We start from the raw sequence: 27,775 nt of genomic DNA, 5'->3' as shown, positions 1-27,775 counted from the left end.
AACTGCATGCTTAGTACTTGACTAATAACTGTGAGTTCTGATTCTCATTACTCTCAGCAAATGTTGCCGAGACACTGCAAGCAAGCAAATTCATGCAGGTTTGAGCCAATTTTAGACCTATAAAAGAAAACCAAAATAATTGTTTGGTAATGTTTCAACTCTCTAGCGGTCCGTATTGCATATCTCGGACCGTTAATTCACCAATCAGGATGGTCCATTTCAACAAGTGTGCCATGTCATAACATTAAAATACACACGGGTGACACGCTTGATTACATGGCACGCGACGGGCGACGGGCACAAACAAAATTTGACGGAGACGCCCAAAATTAAACCATTAGTCAGTAATCAGGTATTCGCAGACCGCAAAAGAGACCGTGTAATCGTCATAAAACTTTAAATTTTTTTCCGGAATGTTTCCAATGTGAAAAAGTACACTTTTTAAGTAAAGTTTAGAGAAATTTGGTATCGTGCTACCGAAAAAAAAAATATCAGTTTAAAAAGCGGTTTAGAGTAAATTTAGCGTTTAAGGGTTAAAATAAAAGGTCAGTTTATTTCCCAAAACATGCTTCTTTGATGTTAATCTGATTTATTTAACTAAGACCCAACATCAATCTGAAGCGAGCAAAAGTTTGCATGATAAACGATCTTAGGTATTTCTGCTTAAAAATACTTCTTAGGTATTTTAGCGTAACCAGGTATTCGCAGACCGCAATAAAGCGCGTGTGATCGTCATAAAACTTCAAGATTTTTCCTGGAATGTTTTCAGACTTTTTTTTTCTAACATTGCTAAACCTACCAATAACGCTGAATTCTGAATTTTAAGTTCTAGGCTGTAGGAGCAACCAAGTTTATTTTATGTGAGTAATTCGTGATATGCGTCAAAGCGTGTGTGCGCACATGACTGTTTCGATGGCTTTATCACGAACATCGTGTTCACGCATGCAAAAAAAAGATACAGGAAACTTAAATTGAATAAATGTCCTCAACAAGTGTATTGAATATCATTAAGACATTAAACCCGGAAATGCGTGACGTCATTAGATCACGATTTTATATTTTCTGCCGTGCCATCTTTCAGATAGCAACGAGTTGAGTTAATGGCTAAAAACAGCGTCTTTTTAAAAACAGGCTACAATACATTTTTTAAAGCCGGTCAAAAGCTTTCCTTTTTGTTCCGGTCGTTTGTGCTTAGCGCTTGAGTGTGGCCAAGTCACGCAAAACGGAATTCAATGTTGCGTGACTTGTTGAAAGCGCGCCAAACAAACGAAGACGAAACGGTCACCTTTGAATGTTGAGAACAATGATAAAATTCTAGGTAAAGAGGTATTTTAGGCATTAAAATATTTTTTGGGAATACAAAATAACGTGGACGGAAAAAATTTAAAATTTACAGAATTTATTTCAAGACGGTAAAGTCACGTAAATAAGTATTGCACACCCGAAGTGACTCACGGGAGCTGAAAGCGGAAGTCTACGCATGCGTGAGTTATGATCGTTATTTCTCTACAAATTTCACTCCTGCAGGCAGTGTTGTTTGGTCCCTAACAAGACAATCAAGAGATGTAAGAGCATTATTTTGGAGAAAGTAGTTTTTTGTTCGCATTGTTGTAACCCGTGGAAGCAAGATGGGTGACAAGTTGAATCCAGCTCCGAAGGAAGGCGGCGGGATTGTAAGTATCACAACACCTGATGTTGTTTGTGTTTCGCTAACTGCTCGTCAATTATGACTTTCGCGTTCACTAAAAACAAATTTGCTGCAAAAGCTGTAATAATGAGCGAGGTATCTGGTTGTTTCTAGCTCAATCGCATAACATCCATGCGAAAACAGACGAAAAAGAGCAAGGATAAAGATGTCAATGGGCATAAAATGAAAGAACGACTGAAGAGCACACAAGAGGAACCTCTATTTGACCAAGACATGGAGGATGAGATCGAACGGATCAAACATTTACCGGCCGAGGAGTTCAACAAAATTTTTGAAAAAATGCTGGTATGTAGCATGGATATGTATTTAAGTTAGAATCTTTCTCAAAGTTTCGAGCTGTGATCTCGATCGCGATAAAATACTAAATTATCAGCCCTTTAGGCAATTATGTGTTATGAAAATGCATGCATGAAATTCTCAAAATTAATTGTTTTCGAAATTTCTGGTGTGATTTGTTATGTGACACAACTTGTTCGCAATAGGAACAATTCAATTTTACGACAATCGCTTAAAACGTGTAAGATTCCTGTTATTCCCATTTTCTCAAGTGGCAAAAGACCTTGGATAAAAAATCAGCTTAACGCTCATCGATTTCTGCATGCGGAATTACAAATGTTGCCCAATTACCGATCTCCTCTCCAAAAAAGTTGATATTTGGTGACACTGAGCCAATTTCAATATTTGAGATAAATTAGTTAATAAATATTCTCTTTTTATTCAGTGTCACTGCGGGAATAGAATAAACAGAGCCCTGTACTTTTCATAATAATACAAGTCGGATTTAATTGTTTTCTACCTGTTCGGTTACTTTGTTCGCGGCGTAAACAACTATTTTGCCAAATGTTCGGAGGTGTGGTAAATTCAACGGGGGTAGATTTCAATAACAGAAATTAGATAGTTTATTAGAAATTTATGAATATTTTGTCGCCGGTTCAATGAGCTTTATATTTTTTAGTATCTCTCTCTGTGATCAATCTTTCTTATAATGACCTTTCTTCGAGGAGGTATTGACCACAATAGTATTATAGGTGTTAACCCTATCGGCCAATACTTAGCGAATAGGAGCAATATATGTCATTGAAAAATATCTTATTCATTAAAAAAGCTTTTATGTCATGCATTTTTTCATTTTGAAATCAGACTATGTACAAGTTTCAAAACGTTTCCTGAGAGTTAAGGGGTATTAATGAATAATTACAAACACAATTTGCCAGTCTGGTGTGGAGATATAGCTGTAATAATAATCAAAGCTGTGCTCTTAGAATAACATTGCAGGGTGCCCAAGACTCTTCTGTACAAAAAATTTGGGTGCCCAGGTCTTAATAGCTCAGTTACCGTAAAATTCTGGTTATAAGCCCCCCGTTTAAAAGCCCCCCAGTTATAGGCCCATCTACCTGAAAACAAAAAAATACATTCGATTATTAGCCCCCCCCGGATATAAGCCCCCCTCTCCCGGATAGCAGTACAGAGCAGGGCTAAATGTTGCTTAATTATGCGTTTTTAACTTGAAAACGTATTTCTGTCAACACTGCCATGGCTCTTTTGGAAACGATTTTTTCATTCCACTTATAAGCCCTCCCGGATATATATATGCCCCTCCACTTATAAGCCCACCCAAAACTCCTTACGAAGTTGTATAAGCCCAGGGCTTATAACCGGAATTCTACGGTTTTACAAGTCACCCAAAGACAAAAGTAAGTCGCCTGTGGCACTCAGGCTCTGCTAGAGCACAGCTCTGATAATAGTATTATACTAGTTACTGTAATCTCTTGGTTGAATTTAATAAGTTTACATGAACATTGGAATCATGAATTTTTGAACCTTCAAAGAAAACAAAAATTAGCTCAAGAAATCGGGAGTAAACTTGCATGCAGTGTTTGACGGAGTAAAGCAAATCCAAGAAAAACAACAGTATGGTTTGACTATCAGAGGTTTTAGAAATCGATAGTTCAAAATTGGGAATCCAACATAGTTGTGTCTTAGTTTTGCTGATGTGCCTGTACTTCCAGTTTAAGAATTAAGTGGAGTGGTAGTCAAACCATGCATTTTTGGCATGTGTCTCGTCCCGATACAAGAATCAGGTCTTGATATGAGAATCCTGTCTTGTGAGATGGAATTGTGTCTTGTGAGAGGGTGTTAACTTACTTTTGAGTGGTACTGAATGTAGAGGCTGTATTAATTTCTGGGTATAAAGTGAGATTCACTTGATAATGCTTATTTGTTAACCTTGTTATGCCTTTCTTTTGATATGCAGGAAGATATGAACTTATCAGAACATCTGCGAGAGCCCATTCGTAACAGAGACATGCCAACAAAAGTGGACATGCTGTGCAGTTTTAAAAGAAGACAAATGGTTTCTCAGGTAATTGAAGATTTTTTATAATTACCAGTAGGCAAGGGACTGTAAGTTTCTAAAGTAGTGCTTCATCAGTGGGCAAGTGAAATACATACTAGCCAATTTTCAATTTACATGAAGTTGTTAATAAGTTAAATTAACCTGTTGATGATGGCAAAGTTACAAGTGGGATCTAAATTGGCCCTTACATGTAGGTGCCTTTAAAATAATCGAAATGCTTATCTCTAATAAATGTTTAGTAGAACATATAGCTTTCAGGGTTGTCGCCAAGGGCCGGCTGCCAGCTAATTTCACCAGTTGAAAGAGAACTTAAATACCACTGAAATTTCACATGAAAACAATGACTTAGGTAAACTTTTAGAGCTGCCAAGGCCGGAGAACCCAGCTGGAGTTGTTGATGAGCCGGCTTAGCATTTTCTTAGCTACATCCTGAGCTTTACAAGAAGTTATTGACAATTTTTTCCTTTCATTATGTGACAAGAAAACACATGAAGGTCTGACATCACCAGATGATTATGTAAAGGAACTGCACAGAACAGACGTGTCCGCTGAACATCTTCTGAAATCATTACAGTCTGTGCGAGTGTCTCTGACAGGGAGGCCACTTAGGTAGGTTAGCTGTCTGGTTAGATAGCTTTCTTTTTGGTGATACAATAGATGCACTGTACACAATCCTTTATTGCTATCAATGGTCACATGACTTGGTAAATCAACAAAAAGGAGCTAGCTCTAGTGGTTTCCATTAATGAATTCAAAGGCATGTACTAAGGCCTGAAACGAAACCACTGAAACTAAACAAAGCAAAACCACCGAAATAAGCGAAATTCATTACCATTATTGAGCGCAAACCGTAAACAGGCTGAAGGTTATTCACATTAACCAGAGTGCTTTTGTTTTGTTTTGAGTTTTAGTACATGTCAATTCAAAGTAACAAGTAAAAAAATGTAAGAGTTAAAAGTTGGGTCCCTTATTTGGTAGGGGCACTTGCTAGGGATAAGGCTTACAGATTTTTTCAAATGTACTCAGCAGAAAAACAGATATATGTTAACTTATTCAAGAACTGTAACAGCAGGAATTCACATAGTCATGTAACCATTTGCTTGTTCAGTAAGGTTAAAATTACATTCAGATGACAAAGCACATCACATCTCATCTGTCTAACAGTGAGTCTGTTCTATTTCAACATTTCGAATGTCACTTTTGCAATGGGGGACCTTACTGGAAGGGCTCCCTTTTTAAAATAGGGACAGAATATTAAAAAGCCACTTAAGGCATGTGTTTAAATACATTAAGAAAAGTGGCCCTTATTAGAAAGCAGGCTTAAAATCAAATCATTTTGGTATGCCGCTAATGCATTCATTTGACAGAGTGTTTCTTGTAAATTTTCAGTTGGATCCAAGAGTTTGGTGAGGAGGGTCTACAGTGCTTAATAAAACACTTGCGAGATGCCTGCTCAAAGCAAGGGAATATTTATAAACGAATACAACATGAATGTGTGAGATGTTTAAAGGCTTTCATGAACAACAAGGTAATGTCAAACATTATTATGTGTCTATTTAAGTCTTCTAGCTGTCTACAAGTGGTCTTCTAATTGGGGACACTTAAATATTAATAATGATTAAATTAATAATATTATAATTTAAAAGTCAGAACTTTATAAAATAGGAACAAAACCCTTAAAAATACTTAAAATATCAAATACCCAATCACCATCATGATGGCAACTAAACCTAGTACATTTGGTTTGACTCTGAAGTGGCAGTTGACTCCGGCTTGTAAATGACGGGGATGATCGAATGGAGGCAAAATTCAGGACCCAAAAAAATCCGTAAGTCTTCCGACATTACCCAAAAAAATCCCTGATCCAAAAATAACCCCCCAAAAAATCCCTTCTCAGGCTTGTCAAATTACCCCTAAATTGCCAGGAGGTGCAATTAAATAACACAAAGAACACTTGTTTTGTTTATTCATCGCCAGGGCCGCGCCAAGGCACATTAGTTCGTTTTTAATACCCAAAAAAATCCCCTATCTAAATCAAGATACCCAAAAAAATACTTGCCAAATTTTCCAACCCCCAAAAATCCCAGAATCGAAAATTTCAAACCCAAAAAAATCCATCGATTATCCCCGTCATTAACTAGCCGGAGTACCCCCCTGGGACCATAACGTGGTGACCTGCGGTATACCATTGTATGTAAATGCTGTGTCAATGAGTTGTATAGCTCAAAGTTCAGTGGCAGAGTGATTTCATGTATTGTGTGGTTCCAGAAAATATCCATACCCCCACCACGGAGGGAATTTCGCGTAAGACCCCCCACCTCTCCGGAATTTCCGTTTTTGTTAAGAAAAATACCCCCCCCCTCCCCTCCGGAATTTCCAAAAGTATATTGTGTACCCCCCAGCCCCTCTGGAAAAAAGATAAATTGTACAATGCTCTAAATTTCAGGCCGCCTCTCTTGTAAACAGTTATAGTGTATAACTGATCGATCGGAAGATCTGTTAAAACGATACCTACATGAACTGTTGAAGACAAAATACAGAATTTTCCTCAAAAGTAAACAGACAAAATATCTGGTAGTCACTTGTCAAATTACCTTGTTGTATAACCATCCATCCCTTTTCATTCCAATCACTTTGGAAAACCGCTAAATGTATCAGAACACGGATTTGAAAAGTGTTGATATAAACATTCACCGTAGACGTGATCGCAAAATCGCTAATGCTCGCTGAGAAAGCAAAATTTAACAGGAAAATTACAAACAAATAGCCAGAAATAACAAGAACAAGTAAATCTCGAGTTTTTGACATCATTACACTATTTTCATCGCTAATAAACGTGAAACTTTTCACAAACAAGGACGATTTTCCTTCGATTGAACATGAAACAAGCAATGCTTGACACCAGTGCATTTCGGTCAAACCACGTGACAAGTTTCGGGGGACTGGTGACAAGTAATGGCGGCCGCTTCCACTGACGAGCTTGGAGGATTTCAGTGAAATTGTTTGCTTTCTGTGTGCTTTCAGGAGAAAGAAAACTCGTTTTAAATGTAAAACGATTGCGAATCAAGAACCCAGGGTGCTATTTTTGCTATGTAAAACATTTGTAGAGTAGGTAAGAAATGATTTTGAAACTAGTTGGCACTGCATCAAACTTGACCGTCTGGAAACATAATTTCACTGGCAACCCCCCTCCCCTTCGGAATTTCCTGGGCCCTTTACCCCCCACCCCTCTGGAATTTCCAATTCCCTCCGTGGTGGGGGTATGGATATTTTCTGGAACTACACATTCTCGCAAAAGTGCCGAATACTTTACTGGCAAAACAGTTGATGTGTTAATCATTACTCTGATCCTCAGTATGGCCTTAACATGATGTTAAAAAGCGAGGATGGCTTGACTTTGCTGGCGAGGTCAATGGATCCTAATTATTCAAGTATGATGGCAGATGTCGTCAAGCTTATGGCAGCAGTGTGCCTTGTGAAGTAAGTTAATATGTTTATTTTCACGAATGATAAAGGCAGACATGGGAAGAGTAAAAATAAAGTCACCAATTACAGGGCACAGGATTAAAAAATCTTGAATTTCATCTTGCTCTTAAAACAGGCAACTCTCAAATTTTGCTCAATTATGGCAGTTATGTGTGCGTACTTGTCTAAGTTTGCTTTTTTGACTTAAAATTATAACTTAAGTAGTCAGCAGCCAGTTTGCTTGCATCCTTGTCCATCGGTCAAGTCAAAATGAACAGTTTCTTGTCCAACAGGAAAATCTACTTGTCCTGGACAGGGACTTTAATTAAGCCTTGTGATTACATGCAGTGAAGATCACCTTGTTGTATGACCAATTTTGACACTTGCAATGTACTGTGTGGTCCTGTGGATGTTCCCGTAATATTAAGTACTACGGGATGAAATCAATCGCTCAATCAATCACTATTATTACGGGATTAAATCAATCACTCTCTAATTATTTTTTTAGTCATGATAAGGCTCTTGAAGCAATTACTACTTGTGGAGAGCTTGAAGAGAGGGGGAGATTCAGTAAGATAGTGGAAGCATTGGACGACGACCACACTAATCTCAAGGTGAGACTTCATACCTTACAATTTTCAGATTGCTCAGTGACCCATCAAACTGGTATATATGTATATGTTGAATAGTCAAAATAGCCAAAATCTTAACAAAAAACAAAATGTTTCAGGCTTGTTTTTGTTACACTGCCACTATACACAAATGTGGAGTGCTTATAAGTAAATGTCTGTGCACATTGTCCATTGTTTTTATTTTAGAGCACTAGAATTATTTACAGCATTGATTTGTTCTTTTTGTTTATTGTTTGTTAGGTGGCTTGTGTTCAGCTAATCAACGCTCTTGTCAGTACTCCAGATGACTTGGATTTTAGATTACATCTAAGAAATGAATTTGTCAGAGAAGGCTTGAATGATCCTTTGCAGGTACGCTATACATAATAATAATAAATAATAAAAAAAACCTTTATTTGAGTGTCAAAACTAAAATGGCAGTAATAAAACCACTAAATGGGGACACTTAAACAACAAGAAGCTGCAAGTCATCATAAATGCAGAGGACATTTCGTGTGTTTTGCCAGTTTGCAAAGCTGTGCTGTTAGAATAATTGCAGGGTACCCAAAGGCTCTTATGTAAGAAATTTAGGGTGCCCAGCTCTTGAAAGCTGTCATGATAGCAAAGTAATAATATTATTATACAAGTCGCCCTGAAAGACAAAAGTATGTCACTGGTGGCACCTAGGCTCTGCTAGAGCACAGGTCTGGTTTGGCAATGGTTAAATTTTCACCCAAGGTGACCTTCAATTTACTTGTTGGACCCCGGGTCACATATGAATTGGAATTGAGCCCTTCCTTATTAGGACCATTGCGACATGAAAGAACCATCACTAGAGCAGTTCTAGTATCATGAAATGTATGTTGTGGTTCAATTTTACCCTTGGAACAATTTGATATTTTCCCTTGATTTATATTCCTTAAGAATAGTTATATTGCCAAACACCAGAAAAAGGGGAATACCAAATTGTGGTAGTGGTAAAATTGAACCACAACATGAACATGCTAAAGTTCCTCTTATCGGCAGCTTTTACATGTAGTTAAATTATTCAGGTAGAAAATGGACATGGCCTTCATCTTCATCATGAACAGTCGTTTTATTTTCGACCAATACACCACTGTTGAAGGCCTAAGCCCAAAACTATTGGTTTATAATGAACTTTTTGGCACTTTCAATATACTTTTATTCTCAATCTTCACAATAAGAAGTGCCACGCAGGGAACGAAGATTTATTCTTTAAAACTATGGTCTTCATCTCTTGGTCTGTTTGTCGGCCGGTCTGTCATTCTGCCTGCCTGTCTGTCTGGCTGTCTGCCTGTCTGTCTCTGTCCAGCCATAAAAGCACTGACAACAAACATCTGTCTAAAAGGAGAGTTAAGCTAATTAGTGGTATATTTGTATCTTGCAGGATCTTAGAGAGTTGGAAAATGATGATTTAAATGTTCAGTTGGACATTTTTGAAGAACACCGAGATGATGATCAAACTGAGTTCCAGCAGAGATTCACTGATATTAAAATAAATTTTGAGTATCCTTTAGAATGTGATGTTAAATGCATGCCTGAGTAGAAGAACATACATAACTGTTTAGAAAAATCAGTTATTATTCAAAGCATGTGCAGTGCCAGGGCTCAAGACTAACTTTTTTGCTAACTAGCCAAGTGGCTAGTGACAGCTTTGATTTCACTAGCCAAAACCTATTTTCTACTAGCCACAATTTTTAAGCATAGTTCTTCTTTTAAGGGGGGGGGGGGTGGTTAAAACAATGTGCGATAATGTTACCTTGAGCCGTAAAATGTTCCTTCAATCGTCATGTTTTTTTTTTCTTACAAAATTGGGCTTTGTTCTTCACTATAAAAATTGTACATGTACATGCGTTTTTGTCAACTAGATTGTTTAAAGCTTCACATTCTATAATGTCAACAGTTTACTTACTAGTTATATTCTCTGAGAGATGATTTTAATAAATGCGGTTTCTTCCAATGCCTGATTTTTTTACTGCCATTTTGGCTAGTGAAAGGCCAAAACCTACTAGCCAAAATTGCATTTTTACTAGCCTTTGGCTAGTTGGCTACCGTTAGTCTCGAGCCCTGAGTGCTTTTACAGCAGTTGCTGAGAAATTAAAAAAGGTTTGAGTTATCCAAGGGGTTCAAGATCTTGGGTAAAAATTGACCTGGAGGGGACTTGAAAAAGGTTTGAGTTAACAGCAGGTTGGAGTTAGTGAAGGTTTGAGTTGACAAATATTCAACTGTAGTGTCTATCGTGGACCTTTGTGGATCAGCCAGTTTTTTAATCAGTGGTATTGAAACTCATGTGCTTTGCAATATCAGTGCAAAATTATTACTCTTCCAGAGGTCTATGAGACCTTGTAGGTAACCATGCGGGTTTAATTTGATAGTAGATGTTATCAGCCTTGCTAGTACTAATATCATTAATGTTCAGTCAACAAAAATTGGTAGTAATTACCTTAACAACCTAACAGGGATCGAAGTGAGATCTATCAGATTATAACAAACCTCATTCAGGACACCCCATCAGAACCCATGTTTCTCTCCATTCTCCAGCACTTGATGCTCATAAGGGACGATGTTTATGCCAGGTATTGGTAGTAACAATTTCTTGCTGACTCAGTAGGGTTATGGCACATATTATATGCCCCATGAAAATGGGTGGGGTGGTACTCAGGTTAAAAAAAAAAAAACAAGATCAGTGACAGCCTTTACAAGAAACTCCGCAGTTCTGACGGACTGCCTCCTCGCTTTTATGGTCTACCAAAGATTCATAAGCCTGGTTCCCCCTTAAGACCTATTGTTTCGTTCATAGACTCTCCAACTTACATGTTATCGAAACATTTGGCGCAGATCCTGAGTCCTCTGATGGGCAACACAGATTTCACGGTCAAGAACAGTGTGGAATTTTGTGAACAGATGAAAAATGTCTCACTCAAAGAAGATGAAGAGCTGGTGTCGTTTGACGTTGTTTCTTTATTTACATCCATTCCGGTGGAACTCGCCATTCAAGTTGCTAAAGATTTGCTTTCCAATGATGTCACCTTGCAGGATAGATCCACCATACCTGTTAATGACATTGTCGATCTGTTGGATTTTTGTTTGTCGACAACAAACTTCAAGTACAACAACAATCACTACCAACAGATCTTCGGAACCGCCATGGGCTCTCCAGTGTCAGCTGTTATGGCAAATCTGGTCATGGAGGACCTTGAAAAACGAGCACTATCCACCTCCCTTTCCCAGCCGTGTTTTTGGAAACGATATGTAGATGATGTATGTGCCGCTGTTAAATCCAACCTGGTGCTAACCTTACAGAATCATTTGAACAGTATCGAGCCATCTATCCAATTTACGGTTGAAAGAGAAACAGAACGGAAAATATCCTTTCTTGACGTCACTGTCTGTCGACAAGACGATGGCCAACTCTCCACTAAAGTCTATCGCAAACCGACACACACAGAAAGATATCTCTCGTTTGACTCCCACCATCCGGCTGCTCACAAAAGGGCTGTGGTCAAGTCTTTGACTGATCGTGCAAAAACTATTCCATCTTCTGTTGATCAACAGTCAAAGGAAATGCAACATGTGACCGCGGCACTCAGGGCGAATGGCTACCCTAAGCGCTTTGTGATTGATGTAAGCAAACCGAAACGACCTTCTCAACAAACGCCTGCAACTGCACCGGATGACAAAAAAGGTTTCTGCATTCTGCCGTACATCAAGGGTACTACGGAACCAATCAAGCGAATTTTAAGCAATTATAATATCAAAGTCGCTTTAAAACCACACCAAACCATCGGCAATTTGTTTCCAAAACCGAAAGATCCATTGCCAAAAGATCAGACTCGTGGCGCAATTTATTCAATTCCCTGCCAAGTTTGTGACAAAAGCTACATCGGAGAAACGAAACGAAAATTTTCCACCCGACTCAAAGAGCATCAAAAAGCAGTTGAAAACAAACACTCACACAAGTCAGCTTTAGCGGAACATTGCTTTCATTCTGGCCACACCATCTCGTGGGAATCGTCAAAGATCTTACGTACAAGCACAAATTGGCGCAAAAGACGTATTCTGGAGGCTTGGGAAATTAACACTTGCAATAATCCGCTAAACCGCGATGACGGCATGCATTTACCGCACGAATTTCTAAATTTAGCCTTTAGGGACAAACATTAGCTCTCGATTTGCATATTATATAAGAACGTGCTTTTTGTATTCACTTATCACTTTCCCCTGATGAAGGCTTTAGTTTAAGCCGAAACGTTGGGACATTGTGGATATTTTACGAACATTTTACTACAAAATTTTTTTTAACCAGAGTAACGTTTTTATTTCTTAATGAATCAACCACCTGGTTACAGGTCCATTTTTAAAAAAAATAGATGCAAAGGTGTTAAGAAATTTGGGGATACTGTTGGCTGTTTTGAGATTTTTGGGGTGGCGGGTGGTGTCAGTTCTAATGATCAAAGTTTGGTTTCTTTCACTCCTTCTAGTGAATTTGTTTTTAAGAATTTGCTTGCAGATTACTGCATGTCACAATGTTCAGGGCAGTGCTGGAAATAATTTTTCTTACTTAAAAGGACATGTGTCCTTCCAAACTTTTATTTTGAACGGACATATTAGAAAATTGGTCGGACATCAATTCCCATTTTATAACACATAAAATTTTTCCAAGACACAGTCATGTAAGTTCTCAGACATCATGTCCAAACATATTGCAAAATTGGGCGGACATTTTGGCATATTTGATCGGACAATGTCCGATGACCGACAGTAATTTCCAGCACTGTCAGGGCCTAAGGAAATTTGGCAACACCAAGAGATAAGACCCAAATCTATATCCTAGAATATCTAGTACAGTTAGCGTGCCTGCATCATTGTATCAAGAAGGAATCATTCAACATAAAACATGAGTTTATTTTTTTCTGGTGTACTTTTTTCATCAGACCTCAATACTACAAGTTAATTGAAGAGTGTATATCGCAAATTGTTCTTCACCGAGGTGGCATTGATCCTGACTTTGCTTTAAAAAGAATTGAAATAGATGTGGAACCCCTTATTGGTGAGTATTGTCTTACTTTCAATATCACTTTTCTCTTACTTTTAGCAAGATGTAGCATATTAAATAGCCATACACTGAAGTTTTATCAAAGTAAGTCTGAATATATAATTATTATGTAGTTGGTTCTTGAACTGTGTAACTTGGGAACTTAAGAAGCAGCCACAACAGCAACACTGTGGGTACACTGATGTCGTGATTGTGCAGTGAATGGCAGAGAATTGCACCCCCAGGTGGGGGATAGGGCCGGGCAGAGCTATGGTACTGGTCATTAAATCTGTTGTTTTATGACATTCTCATTGCCGTCACCACTGTGGCTGTTAAAGGTCCCTCACAGGGCTCAAAATAACGGCCGGTCAACGGACAATGTCCGGCCAAGATGACAATTTGTCCGGACAAACGTTCGATTTGCCGGTCATTTTGACCGGCCATGCACCAGACCCAAAATAATTGTTATGCCAATGTCTAACGTTAATTCTAACAACATATTTAACCTTTACTCGTGGGCGATTTAATACACAGTATCAGAGCAACCTCTACGTTAAAACCACAGGTAACACAACTTCCTTTAATTCCCAATCTGAAATACATGAAGTATAAATGTCATTCCAATTCGGAAAATATGATACATCTTTTTTTTATCTGTGCAGTTCTGTTCAGGTCAGTATTAAAATTTAGTAATGCGAAACTTCGGCGAAAAGAACGTGCACGGAAAAACGTCCAAAGCTTGGTAACAAGGTATTTCATTAGAGTGCGAAAGAGGGAAAACAACGTGACAGATGTTTGCAATTTGTCTCAGTTAATTGACCTGTCGCTATCATATCTTACAAGGGTACTAAGAAACTAAGTAGAAAAAAATGGCAGGCAAAACGGTGAAGAGATGGCGGGTCCTTTTCTATCACGTGAACAAAGACGATTCGACGAAAGGCAAAAGTGACTTCTATTTTCAATATTTTGACCGGTCAAAAACGACACGTGACCGAGCTAAACTGGGTCTGGACGGTCAACATGACCGGCAACTATCCAAAAATTATTTTGAGCCCTGCCCTCATGACTCCACAGTTGCTGCACGGTAAAATAATAGGTAATAATAGGTATTTTCTTGTTGTAGAAACACTTGTCGAGAAAGCCCAGTATGAAGAAGCAGCAGAAAAATCCATGCAGCTTGAAACCAAGGTATGCAGGGTTATTGTTTAGTAATACTAGGACTTAACAACAGCAGTGTGATAGAAACAGTGATTTTGTAAAATTAAAAATGTTCTGCATCACAGAGGGAGAAATGTTTCACTTTTGGATTTTAAAGTGTTGGCATGTAACTCTACTGGTAATTTATTTGTTGTACCTTTTAGCTGGAACTTGAAACAACCATGCGGCAAGAATGTGAAGCTAAACTAACCTTAACTACGACAAATTATGAAACCAAGATAGCTAGCCTGGAAAAGGAGTTGGCAGAAACAAAAGAACTGGTAAGCAGTGCTCAGTAAGTGCGGCCTAGAAATTATGTCAATGATTCTGGATTAAAATAAACAAAATAACAGTTCTAACTATTATATGCTTACACTTTATTTACAAATCAAATAATATCCATAGTTATTATTTGATTGCAAATATCAGATATTATTATTATTCAATGAATATTATATGAGCTTTGTAAAACACAAGATATAAGAAAAATGTCTGAGTATTTATCTGTAAAACCTATGAATATTTTATGAGCTTTGTAAAACACAAGAGATAGATTAAATATCTGAGTATTTATCTGTAAAACCATTGAATAATGGATTTATTATTCCACAATGGCTATGGTTGTGATTTTGCGCCCCCTTTTTTTTTTCTTGGCTTGGCCAATTTGGCGAAAAAAAAAAAATATCTCAAAATTTCCCCAGAGGAAACCCCCCCAAAAACCCAGGCGACAAAATGGTCTTAACTTGGAGGGTTGTTTAGATGTGATAGTGTATGCGGCAAGGCTTTCTCACTTAGGTTTGGATGTTACTTTAAACTGCAATTTAGTTTTTTAACCTGCCAACATTAAGACTGTCCAATTTGTCTAATTGATATGAATGATTTGATTTTCCTTCAGGCCAAACGAGGAGGCGGTGGAGGAGGTAAGGAGACTCTTTATGCAATTTACATGTAGTATGTGTTCTGAACAAATTTTTAAATATTATTTTTAGTTGAAGTAGATCTTCTTCAGCTCAGTCTACACTTGTTTGACCCTGTAAAAAAAATCACATTTATTTACTTTTACATGTTCTAAGTGTATTACTAGAAAAAATATACCACTGATAAAAATGCATACAAAACTACTTCAGGTCCCCTAGTGGCATATTTTGCATATTTGCACTAGTAAAGATGTTGACAATGGTCCTGTCCCATTTTTGTATTTTTGCTTCTTAAAAAATAGAAATGAAACTTTTTGTGGCTTAAAGATATGGATTTTATTTTCAAATGTTTTGACAATATTTTACTCATTTGTTGTGTTCATTCACCATCATTCAAAAAGAAAATTCATATCTTTGTGCTACCATGTAATACGCACTGTATTTACAAGTACCTTATTGTTATTTATTTTTGCGGGGAACTTAATTTCGCGAAAATGGAACGGGAATATTTCGCGAGACTTAATTTTTGCGATTTGGCCAAAAATACGTAATTAGCATAAAAAATACAATAGAAATCGTTTAAAATTAATTTTCGCGGGTCTTTTTTTAAATCGCACATTAAGTCCTGTGAAAATAAGTAACAATAAGGTAATTCATAAGTGGTGGTTCCAAATTAGATCATTATTTTTTAACAAGCAGTTTCCTCCATTATAAAGTTAAACTTTCATTCATAATCCTAACCCTGATCCATAAATGTTAACATAAATAAATTACAACCCAAGTATTGTTCATGCTCCGGCATTGAATTACAAAACTCTCTAACAAAGGAACATAGGAATAATATATGAACTCATAAACCAAAATTAACCAATGAAAATTATACTACTTCTAAAATAAAAAAAGAAACTAAAAAAGACACATTATGTTAATCAGTGATTGTGATAAATATTCCTTTAACAAAAAAAAAATATTCCCGTATAACAATAACAAAATGTTGAAATAACTTTTTAACTAAATTTTTAATTGTAAATTTGTTAACAGAAAAACAGACTTGCATACTATAAAATGCTGAATTAACCAATCTTTAAATTGTAACATTACAACATTTTTCATAAACATAAAACTTTGGTTGCAGTAAATCTTTTATTTTGATTTGTAACTGGTGCTACCCTCTCTTCCTATCAGTCAGCCAATCACAGCCCAGAACTGAAGGTGTTGCTCCACCACGTTCTCGAGTTTGTTTTGTCCCCTCGCCATCTTCTGCGCCCCCTCCACTGCCTCTGCCTCCCCCGCCTCCTCCTCCTCCTCCCCTCCACCTCCTCCTCCAACACCCTTCGCACCGACAAGTGAGTTGCATGTATAAAATGCTTGCATGCTAAACTATTGTAACTAAAAAAGGTCTCTCTTTGGACACTCATTTCTTCCTGCGCACTTTGGAATGGGACATCTTTGATTCACTGAAAACATTTCCTTATGATGACATAGCTAAAGCTGCAGCAGATCCATGTTGTTTCTCTGATTGGTCTTTCCTTATCTGCATAAATTTATAACCAAGCAGCAACCAACCCAAGACACTGCACAGGTATCTGTTGAACTATATTTATGTCATCAGAAGGAATTTTCAAGCTTTTTAGATGTCTTTCAAGCAAGGAAAAATTGAGTGGATGAAGAGGTGTCTGTTTAACAGATTAAACCTAAAATACACTTTAAAGTTCTCTTTAAAAAACAAGATTAAATAAAAGTTTAGCCCTGGACTGTCATTAGAAGCAGGCATTCGGGTATCATGGCCATCCACTTCAGTGAAAATGGCAGGCAACTGGGAGTTTAACCTTGACTAGAAGACAGTACCCAGGGAAAGCCACTTTGAAATTACAACTGCTTAATAAAACTGCTGGAGCGATCTGTGGTCATAGCTTAAAATATAAAAGGATACTCTAAATTTTCGATCGCCTTCTGCGGTCTTCTTCAGAGAATGATGGATTTTGCAATGTTCGCAGAATTCTAATAAGTTGCATTGACGTTATTGTTCGTTGCCCCCCTGGGGAGCAACTAGCGATGCGTAAACCCTTGGGAAGGGCGCTCTTTCATTATAATTTAATTATTTAACACAGTAAAAGTGCAACGACATATGACAATTATTTTTTTTTTTTAAATGTGCCAGTGGTATATGAGTTTTTTTCTTTGTTGGTTGAGTTGCATTCACACACCAGTCATGTCAGCCAGTCAAGGTTAGAAACTTCAACTTCAATATTTCTTTGCTTTTCAGGTGGTCCGCCCCCACCCCCACCCCCACCAGGTGGTGCAGTACCACCCCCACCCCCGCCACCACCAGCTCCTGGTGGAGGCCCTCCACCACCACCCCCACCTCCGTTCCCTGGTGGTGGTCCCCCACCACCACCGCCACCACCATTCCCCGGTGGTGGTCCTCCCCCTCCCCCACCCCCTCCTGGTGGTGGTCCACCTCCACCACCCCCACCCCCAGGTGGTGCACCCCCTCCACCAGCATTCCCTGGCATGGGACCCCGCCCTCCATTTGGAGGGTCTCCTGTGCCCGTTCTACCGCCTGGTGTTATGCCAAAGAAGAAGTACAAACAGGACGTGCAGTTGAAGAGAGCTAACTGGAATAAGGTTTGTTTCATTTACATCTAACTTCTCCTTAGCTTACCTATACAACATATGCAAGTAGTCATGTGATGAGAATAAAGAAAAACATCTACTAAAGAATATGGAAAGGAATGTGTAACAGTCAGTTCAAAGAATAACGATTCCATCTTGGGACTGAAAAGGCTTAATATTAAGCCCTGTTTTGTTAAATGGCAGTTAACACTCACGGGATAAATCACTTTGCAGTGGAAAGCAATGTTAGCTTTGTCATCAACATTATCCACTGGATAGCGATTTATCCGGCAGATAGCGTTATCCACTCTTTGAACACCCCAGTCAAGACTCCTTGTAGTTTAAGGTAGTGAGTTGTCACTGATTTTAGCCAGATACAAATTGAGTGGAATATACATGTAACAAAATAACCAAATTGAAGTAACATTGAAGCATTGAAGTAACCCTTTAATAACAGAACAAATACAAAAGAAGGTACAGATGGACAAGAATTGATGATTAAAATGGATTACAATATGGGTTTTGAAATACTGATTGGCTGAACAGTTTTCAAAGTTAATCTTGTTTGTTTTTAATTTTGATGTCTGGGAGACACTCTTGTTTGTAATAAGCTATGGTTTTGGAGTTTAGACCCTTAGAAGTAATTTCTTTGCTAACATTAATTTTTATAGTGAGTATTTGCCAGAACTTAAATAAAATAGACTTAACCCAGCCGTTGTATTAAATTAAGTTTAAATTTTTATAGGCACTGTCTTAAGTATATAACATGTGGTTTATAATATGTAGTTAAGTATGTATTATGTAATTAATTAGGGAGGGCCGGCGACCGCCACTATATTGCAAACTACTGGGCCACCCCAGTAAATTATGCTACCCTCGTTAAATAAAGTCTTTATTTATTATTATATTTATATTATATGTTACACAGTCCCTTTAACCTTAGCCTCCCACTATAAACACGCAGTCGTTCTACTAGGACTTATTGTTACTATGTCACATCAATATAGTTTGATCATTGCGTTAACTGGTCAGTACTGTCTGCTTTACAGATCAACATGAAGAACTTCACTGAAAATACTTTCTGGGCAAAAGCGAAGGAGGATAAATTGGAAAAACCAGGCTTATTTGATGAACTATCAAAAACATTCGCTGCAAAAGGTGCTCCAAAGAAGACAGAGAGTGGTGAAGGACTGGAAAAGAAAGCCGCTGCCAAAAAAAAGGCAAAGACTTGAAGATCATTGACCCTAAGAGCGCTCAAAACTTATGTAAGTATCAATTGTTTTGAAAACATTTTATCCTATTTTGGCGAGTTCAGACCTCATTATTGAGTTTAACTATCGGGAGCCAGGCTTTTTCTCAAGGAAAGGCATAAAAGTCTGTGTACGAGTCTAGTGGCCTATCAGGCCGGGGCTAATATCCTGGTTTGTTTCGACGTTTTTGCTTGTTTACAAGCTAAAATGGTAGAATAGGGGTTATGTGGACAAAATTTGGAACCACATATGTGTGAACTCTCAAGGGACTTTTTTAATTTCTCAAGGGACTGTTTTAATTTCTCAAGGGATTACTTTCCGCTGTGGGTGATCATTTGCGATCTCGTGGAAAAAACGTGACTTGTCACATTTACAAACGTTATATAACAATTTTAAAAGTGACATGTCAGCTTTCTTATCTCAACGCACGTGTGTCTTGAGATAACGTGTGTCAGTCAAAGACAGCAAAATTCTTTCGTATTTCATCTTCAAATATAATTCGAAAGCATTCACTGTATATATGGCTTTTGTTTAATCCTGGGTCTTGATATCCGACCCTCGCAGAGCCTAGACAAAACGCAGCTTGAGTGTAACGATTTGTTTACGCCGCAATTGCGCAATGTTTTCTCCGACAGTAGTCGGAAATATCCGTATTTTTTTTCGTGCTTTTTCGTGGAGCAATCGTAACGATACGGCCTTGAACACATTGAACAGCGGTCTACCTATAACAATTCAAATATGGCGTCGCAAAAACAAAGCGTCGAACGCATATTTTGCTGTTTCATTTGCTAATTTCGCTGCCATAATCGACTGCCTCGAAAGGTCCTTGCAATTTTAAAGTATAGAATTGTCAGATCTCGCTGAAATTTGCACTGTTTATTTGTGTAATGTTAAGGAATATGTGCCTAAATACCCGGCGCGGACGAGCCATTTTTGACAAAATTATATGGCTGCATTTCCTCCGCGAAGATAGGAAATTGTTAAACTAAACTACAAAGAAACTGTAATGATAAGTTCGAAGAACAATGCACAGGATAAACCTTCGACTCATACTTCATGCAAAAACGTCGATATCTCGAAGAGACTTTGATCTTAGCATAAAGCTACTTGGAGTTTTACATACTTCTCCCCCTGAATGGGATGCTAGTCCATTGCAGGGTTACCTGGTACCCATTTATACACCTGGGTGATTAGTGGCACTATGAGAGTTAATTGTCTTGCCCAAGAACCCAACGCAGTGCCCTGGCCAGGGCTTGAACCCGGACCACTCAAACATGAGTCTTGTACACAAACTATTAGGCTACCGCCCATCCAATATGAAGTTAATTTAGTCGGAGGGACATGTGCCAGTTGAAGGCGACATCGCTTTTCCAAGATGTGACTGAGCCTGTGGGTGTCGTCCCAGAAGTTGCTAAGCAACATGATGCATTTGTATGCCGTATTGCTTTCGGCAGACTCGTGAGTGCTTGAGCTAGTGTTTCATTGGACGAATAATTCGAAAATTCTTCAAAACTTACAGAAAGATTTGCCAAAACTAGCACATATTTCCCTGACTGAATTTTGTACTGTACAAAAAAATTCACATTCGAACAGCTTGCTCTCTGACCTTGTATGTTTTTTATTTGTCACACAGCAATTTTCCTTGGTTCGCTTAAATTACCACACACTGAGGTCAAGAGGCTGATCTTAAATTGCGATCAGGTGGTTTTGACAGAAAGCGCCGTCAACTCCTTGCTGAAGTATCTTCCGTCGCCAGAACAGGTGAGATGAAAACATCAATTCTCCTTCCTAATTCCCATACATTTCTTTCAATTTAAGTTGGGAGAATTTGGTTATACATTAAGGCAACATCCCTTGGTCGTTGATTCTTTTGATTCTCTGACATTACCCTCTTCTCGACAATGTATCATCATTGTTAGGAGGAAATGAATTTTGATGATTGATTCCTTTTCCCTGTCTTTTTCAGATGCAACAACTTGGAAATATGAAGGATAACATTGACGATCTCAGTGATGCCGAACAGTTTGCTTGCCATGTAAGTTGATGTTTATTGTATCTCCTTCAAACAACTACTTGCATTTGATGTCAAAATTCAAAGAGATCACTGCTTGGAGAAAATTAGTAGTTTCAGCTGACAGGCACAGCTAAAGTAGCCGAGAGAGTGATTTTTACACTTTCATCATGATCATCATCAATCATCATCATCATTATCATCACCATCATCTTTGTGTTTTTTTTTTCGTTCAGCTCGAGGTTAAATCACGAATAATGCAATAATGCAATCAAATTAGAGGCAGAACCATCAACCACGCCAAGCACGGGGAAACATGCAACCCGTGCTAAGCACCGGAAACATGCAACCCGTGTCAAGCGTGGGAAACATGCAACCCTTGTCAAGTGCAGGAAAACATGTAAGCGGTGCTAAGCGCGGGAAAACATACAACTCCGTGTCAAGCGCGGGAAAACATGCCGCTGTTGGTCGGTACCAGGCGCGGGAAAATGCTTTTACAAGGCAAGTCAAGATTGGTTTTGATTCTGCACCTTATTGGCTGGGGAAAAAGCGTGTTTCCTCTGATTGGTTAGAGTTCTTAGAGCGCGGGTCGAATTAGCCAATCACTCTGATGGAACTCAACAAACGCAAAAAGCAAACCGAAAGTTTTGACAATCAATAAAAAATGTTCTGGGTGTCCGAAGACTCTTCATGACGGTTCAATAGTTGACTTCTTAAACTGTTTTGTTTTTAGTTGAGTGGCATTAAAAAGTTGGAACCCAGATTAAATATGATTCTGTTCAAGATGAAATTTCCTGAAGAAATGCAAGATATAAAACCGGTAAGTTCTTACAATGTAATTTTTGTAGATAATCGCATGATTTCGATAAATCAGCACGAGTAAATTTCAGAGGCTAACCAAATTGTCTTCAATAGTCTTTGAAAAATGTACGAGTGCTGATTTATCCCAAAGAGAAGCGTGCACGTGACCAAAGCGCGCGTAGCCAAACAAGGCGTGACATGAGCGAGCGGGAGCTCACTTCGGTCACGCTCTCTTCTTCTTCGCCTTGTTTCCTCACCAATCAAAGGCGCGCATGCTTCCGCATGTGTTTCCGTATTTTTTAGGCACGCCAGATTATACATTTATGGATAACGAACTTCTTTCTTTTTCAGAACGTTGTAAATGCGACTGCAGCGTGTAGAGAAGTAAAAACCAGTCCGAAATTCTCCAAGTTCCTGGAACTTGTTCTTCTTATGGGAAACTACATGAACGCTGGCTCACGAAACGAGGGTTCAATGGGATTTGAAATGAACTATCTCACTAAAGTAAGTATTCTGCGAAATTTCTTTTTTTTTTGTTACATAAATTTAACAAACTGCTTGAAGACATGCTGTAAGGACTTTTATCGTCTATGTAGCATATTAGGGGTTGGTTTCGTGAGTGATCTTGGTAAACGCAAGACATGCCTTATCACGAGATAAGGGGGAGGGGGGCTACATTCGCTTGCCAGACGACAGGCTGACAACAGTGGCAGAATGCATCGAACCAGGAGGGCTACACTAATACCTTTGTTTGGAAACAAAGGTATCGTTGAAACGACTGAAAATGATGATCGTCGTCATCGAAGAACGCACTTTTGCTGATACATTTTACCGATTGATTTACATTTACTGCTTTTAAAGGATTCTAAATTTCAATTTTCTGTAATGCGTTTGACTCTGGATAGAAAATAGAAATGGACTATCATCTCATCGAGGAGGAAATAGCAATACTACTACTCGATCGTTCCTTGCAATGAAGATTAAGATAAACGCGTGGGTCACTTTGTCCCGAGTGTAGTCCTTTAAAATAATCTTTCTAAAACAACACAAACATGATTACTGTTGCAGTTGAGTTCAACCAAGTCCATGGACGGCCAGTTGACATTGGTTCATTTTCTTGAAGACGTCATAGAAACTAAATATCCAGAGATTTCAGGATTTGAAAACGAGTTGACACACGTGGAGCAAGCTGCTAGAGGTAAAGAAAAGTGCTTTCAATCCGTCACGTAGTCTCCTTTAAGTAGTCACGCAATGCGTTGGCCTGACCTAGCTCATGTTGAGGTCTGGGCTCGCGGTCTGGTCAGTCGCTCCTCTCTCCGGCCGCACTGGTCTGTGTGGCGGCGCCGGCCTGTTCCATACAGTGGCAGGGCTGGCTCTCCTCTGTCTTTTGCGTGTCCTTTTTGTTGTTGTGCTTTCTTCTGGTGTCACTCTTCGTCTCTCGGTTCTATACTATAATTACGAAGGAGGCGTGTCACGCTTCTAAAAAAAAGGCTTCTTAGTCGACATGTTCCAGTAAGGTGGAGCCAGACTAAACTTTATTTAAGTAATTTAAGGAATGTCATGTATATTTGTCCTAACATTTTTTGCCCTCTATATTTTAGTGTCAGATGAACTTCTACAAAAGTCAATTAACACGATACAAGGAAATCTGAAGAAACTTGAAAAAGAATTGGAAATTTATAAACCACTAAACGATCCTGAAGACCAGTTCCTGCCTGTTATGAAAATATCCTTTTATATAACACTTTAATGCTTTTCTAATTAAACAAATGAGTGTGTCTGTCGAGGAGCTATCGGCTGTAAAACAAATAGAGGTCCGAGAAGTGAAGCTTCGAAGGCTAATACGCTAGTTTTAAGAACATCAAATTTCTAAGAGGACATAAACACTCTGTCGTTTTTATAATTGTTCACCACTAAATTTTCTTTCGCGCGCCCATTAAAAAACGAACAGCTTGAATTTTTTTTTTAATTTAAAGGGTGAAAGACTTAAAAACCGAAATTTAACAAGCGAAACAAAACCAGACAAGAAACCCACTAAATGCATTGAATTTAGTGGAGGTTTTTGTCTGAAAGTCCGCTTGTTTATAGAAAACTTTCACGGACGAGTACTATTTATCCGGGTATTTTCCTCTGACGGGCACTACAGGCCGATGGTGTCTCTCCGCGGATGAACACTATCGCGTCCCGTGATCAGTTTAAACTAATCGCAATCGGAGAAAATTTAGTGGTGAACTATAATGTGAGACGCATAACCTAGCTAACTGCAGAAAATGTTTTAAGAAAATTTGAGTGAGGGAAAGATTTAGCGCGAATGTCCTGTGGAAAGCAAAGTGATAAAGTTCCTTAACAACGCTCACAGCTTTTACAGCGGCGCCAAAGACCAAGTCGACGTTCTGGTGGAAATGCATAAAAATATGACCACCATGTACAAGGAACTAGTCGAGTATTTCTGTTTGGATGTCAAGAAAACCACCATGGAAGAGTTCTTTGGTGACATTAAAACCTTCTTGGACTTTTTTGAGGTACGGTTTTAATTAATGTCAAACCTTCACTAATGGCTGCCGCTGGTTGGCCGTTGTAGAGAGGTATATGACTGTGTAGGAATGAATGCTTTTGCTGACTGGATTTCAGTGAAGAATGGATTCGCTTGCGCAAAAGAAAAAGGCGCGAATTTTAAATTTGCGCCATCGAAATCAATGCTTCTGATTGGCTTGATGGTGCATAGTTGTCGCTGATTGGCTAATTGTGGTATATTTGAAGAATAAATGTGCGCGGGCATTTTTTATCGGGTTTGGTAAAGCTTCCTTCGTGGACGTTCTTTTAACTCATAACGCATTCTTTGCGTATAATGAGCAAAAGAGAGTAACTAGTTTGTGTCAATTAATTGTTTTAGAGAAGGATTGTTTTTTTGTTGTATCAAATGAAATGGAATGTTTACAAATTTTAGTTAAACGGTTTATACTTAAGTTCGATTAAATTTAAATTGTGATTAAAACTATCAGAAAATCCTATCTTTGAATATTTTGTATCTGTTCTTTTTTGTTGTCTTTGTAGAAAGCCAAAAAGGACAACGCCAAGCGGAAGGAAAAAGAAGAAAAAGATAGAAAAGCGAAAGATCGAGCGGTAAGAGTTAACATACCATGTACCACAACCTTGATAAAACGAACATGTTGAAAGTCGCCGGGCAGGCAGCGAGCAAACGATAGGCTTGCTAAATGTTAGGTTCTCCATACTAATTTGCCAGACATCTTTCTTTAATGTTAGTTTTAAAAGTTGGTGTATATTGAATATCCCCGACTTAGAGATTTTTTCTATTCCTCGCATCTGTCTTCTTGACCATGTATTAATATTTGAAAGAGAAACTCGATTTTGATCACGCTTGTGAATGAAGTGAAAAGTTCAGTTGTGTTCTAGCGAATTAACTAAGCTCTAAAAAAGTTCTTTTAAAATAAACGTGGTGAAATTTCTTTTTAATTACAGGAGAAGGAAAAAGAAAGAAAGAAGCGAATGGAAGCTGAGAAAACCAAACGAAAGCCTGTCGTGGACATGAATGCGGGTTTGTACTCAAGTTGTGATAATGTTTTGCCAAAAAGGCATCGGTTACTTCCAGCTACGCGCCACTTACATGTTTACATTTGATTGTGACGGGCTACATGTTTTCCCGCGTTTAGAACCAGTAATAATAATAATAATAATAATAATAAATAAAAAAAACATCACGTGCGCCCCCCCGCCAAGGTAACACATTTTCCCGCGCTTGGCATAGTTAAACATACTTTTCCGCGCTTGGCGCAGTAAACACCTTTTCCCGCGAACATTTGACGTGTTTTCCCGCGCATGGCACAGTTAACATATTTTCCCGCGCTTATTGCGGTTTTCAGTGATATGCGAACTCTGAATTCAATCCTCAATCAACGGTTTACGCTTTTTGCTGCCGTCAACCATCTTGGCGGACCTCACGGGAAACGGAAGTTCACTTCAACCGGGTCAAAAGGTCACGTTTGTTAGTTGTGATTGGTAGATTTCGATTCATTTTGTTTGTTTTCGTTTATCATTGTTCGTTGGCTGTCCCCATAATTATGATTGACGGCAACGAAAAACGCAATCGTTAGTTGGATTTTGAATTTCAGAGTTCGCATTTCACTGAAAACCGCAATAATCTCAGCTACATGTTTTTGCTATGATTTTAAAACGCCATTACAGGACTGAGAACATTAATTTTACAACAGCTATTAGAAATCTACTATCCTATCATAATGAAACGATAACGCTAGGAGAGTCCCCAGCAAAACTGACCTCCTACATTTATAGCAAAGCAAGTTTTTCACATGCCCGCCAACAAAGTGGAACAATTTCTTAAGTTCGGACTGAAATCTTCTTTTTTTTTTTTTCTGCAGATGATGATCAAGAGGGAGTGTTAGACGGTCTTATGGAAGCGCTTAACACGGGATCTGCATTCAGGGATCCCGCCAGACCCGCACGCAAAAAGGCGGGAGGCAAGAAAGGTGAGAATGCGCCCTTCACGCAAGTTGTCACGCTTGTCACGAAACATCATTCACGCAAATTGTCACGCGCGTTTTCACATCGTCTTACTTTTTGTCCTTGCTTTTTCAGCTCGACCTGTGGACTTGCGCCGATCGCGGACTCGCACGAATATACCAGTACAGAAAATAATGGAAGCGCAAAACGCGATCGATCAGCAGCATAATGCGGTAGATATTCAAATCGATGATGGTAGTCAACCCGTTGCTCCCTCGAGGCGGAAAAAAGATGACAGACGGGGAGGTGAAAAGACAGAAGAAGAGCTTGAAGACGAAGCGCAGGACATTTTAGCAAGACTAAAGAAGTTATGAGCTTTAGAAAACTGGGGTGTCCCTTTGTTGGTGGCCCTGTGCATGCGTTTGTTCAGAACAGTAGAACCAACAACAACAACAATGGGTGCGACAACAACAACAACAACAACAACAACAACAACAACAACAACAACAAGAACATCAACATAGAACAAAAGGTGCTAACCCTAACAGATCTCCCTGAATGTGATTTGGAGCTTAAAAGCCTTTGAGTCGATGGAAACTGGATTAATTTGATCATTCAGCTTTGGCAGAAACCTGCAAGTTGCTGCCCGTCGAAACGACGGTGGAACTAGGTCGTTGCGAAGAAACGTAGTAGCAAACTATACTAATAAAATGTTAAAACAGCTAGCAAGTTTTCGTGGAACACGAAAGTTTTCTACATTAAAATTCAAACACGGCTAGAAATTCGACTGTGGCGGATGAATTAATTCACTAAATTGATAAAACCAGTGCTTAGTTATTAAGCTGACAACTTTTCGCCCTTCGCGAAAATTGATAATTTGTAAACCGTTTAAATGTAACAAACACATGGTGGCGAGTGCAAGAAATGTCTGTGGCTTGCTTCCTGATAAATTTCGTGTCACTGATTCGTGGATATATATTTTTAGTGTACAAAAAACAAAGAAATCGAACTTATAATCTACTAGTTTCTTTCTTACGTGCGCATGCAGAGACTATATGGTTTATAGATCGTTAGATTAGCCGACATCGGAGAAATAGGGCTTGAAGTCAAAGGTGTGGTCATAACCCCATGGTTTCCCCTGTACTACCCACACCATTTCATTTGGAAGACGTTCTCAGCTCTGCTTGTGATTGTCTGAATGTTAAGTTAGGTGACACTCGAGTGTGCACAGCTGCCTGCTCTGCGGAAGAGCGAGGTGGTGGGGGGGGGGGGGGGGGAAGCTGTCACAGTCTAGGGGACAAAATGTGA

At 38.7% G+C, this 27,775-nt stretch overlaps 1 protein-coding gene across 1 annotated transcript; it reads left to right on the top strand.

Annotated features, from left to right (window-relative positions):
* The first annotated feature begins 1,472 nt into the window (after positions 1-1,472).
* On the top strand, positions 1,473-27,775 carry LOC144653301 (protein diaphanous homolog 2-like). Its single transcript, XM_078513274.1, is given in 28 exon segments — positions 1,473-1,673; positions 1,802-1,993; positions 3,963-4,070; positions 4,546-4,673; positions 5,454-5,592; positions 7,420-7,544; positions 8,038-8,143; positions 8,402-8,512; positions 9,549-9,667; positions 10,621-10,737; positions 13,096-13,211; positions 14,320-14,384; positions 14,558-14,674; positions 15,289-15,313; positions 17,577-17,938; positions 18,976-19,144; positions 19,147-19,191; positions 20,810-20,937; positions 21,143-21,211; positions 21,921-22,007; positions 22,340-22,492; positions 23,057-23,186; positions 23,590-23,715; positions 24,347-24,510; positions 25,043-25,111; positions 25,469-25,544; positions 26,386-26,493; positions 26,603-27,775. Coding segments are annotated over 28 exon segments (3,438 nt in total). The 5' UTR covers positions 1,473-1,628; the 3' UTR covers positions 26,842-27,775.

This window comes from Oculina patagonica, chromosome 5 (genome assembly GCF_052425735.1).
Source record: "Oculina patagonica isolate OP01 chromosome 5, crgOcupat, whole genome shotgun sequence".
Taxonomy (NCBI): domain Eukaryota; kingdom Metazoa; phylum Cnidaria; class Anthozoa; order Scleractinia; family Oculinidae; genus Oculina; species Oculina patagonica.
This window is presented reverse-complemented; position numbering and strand designations above follow the sequence as displayed.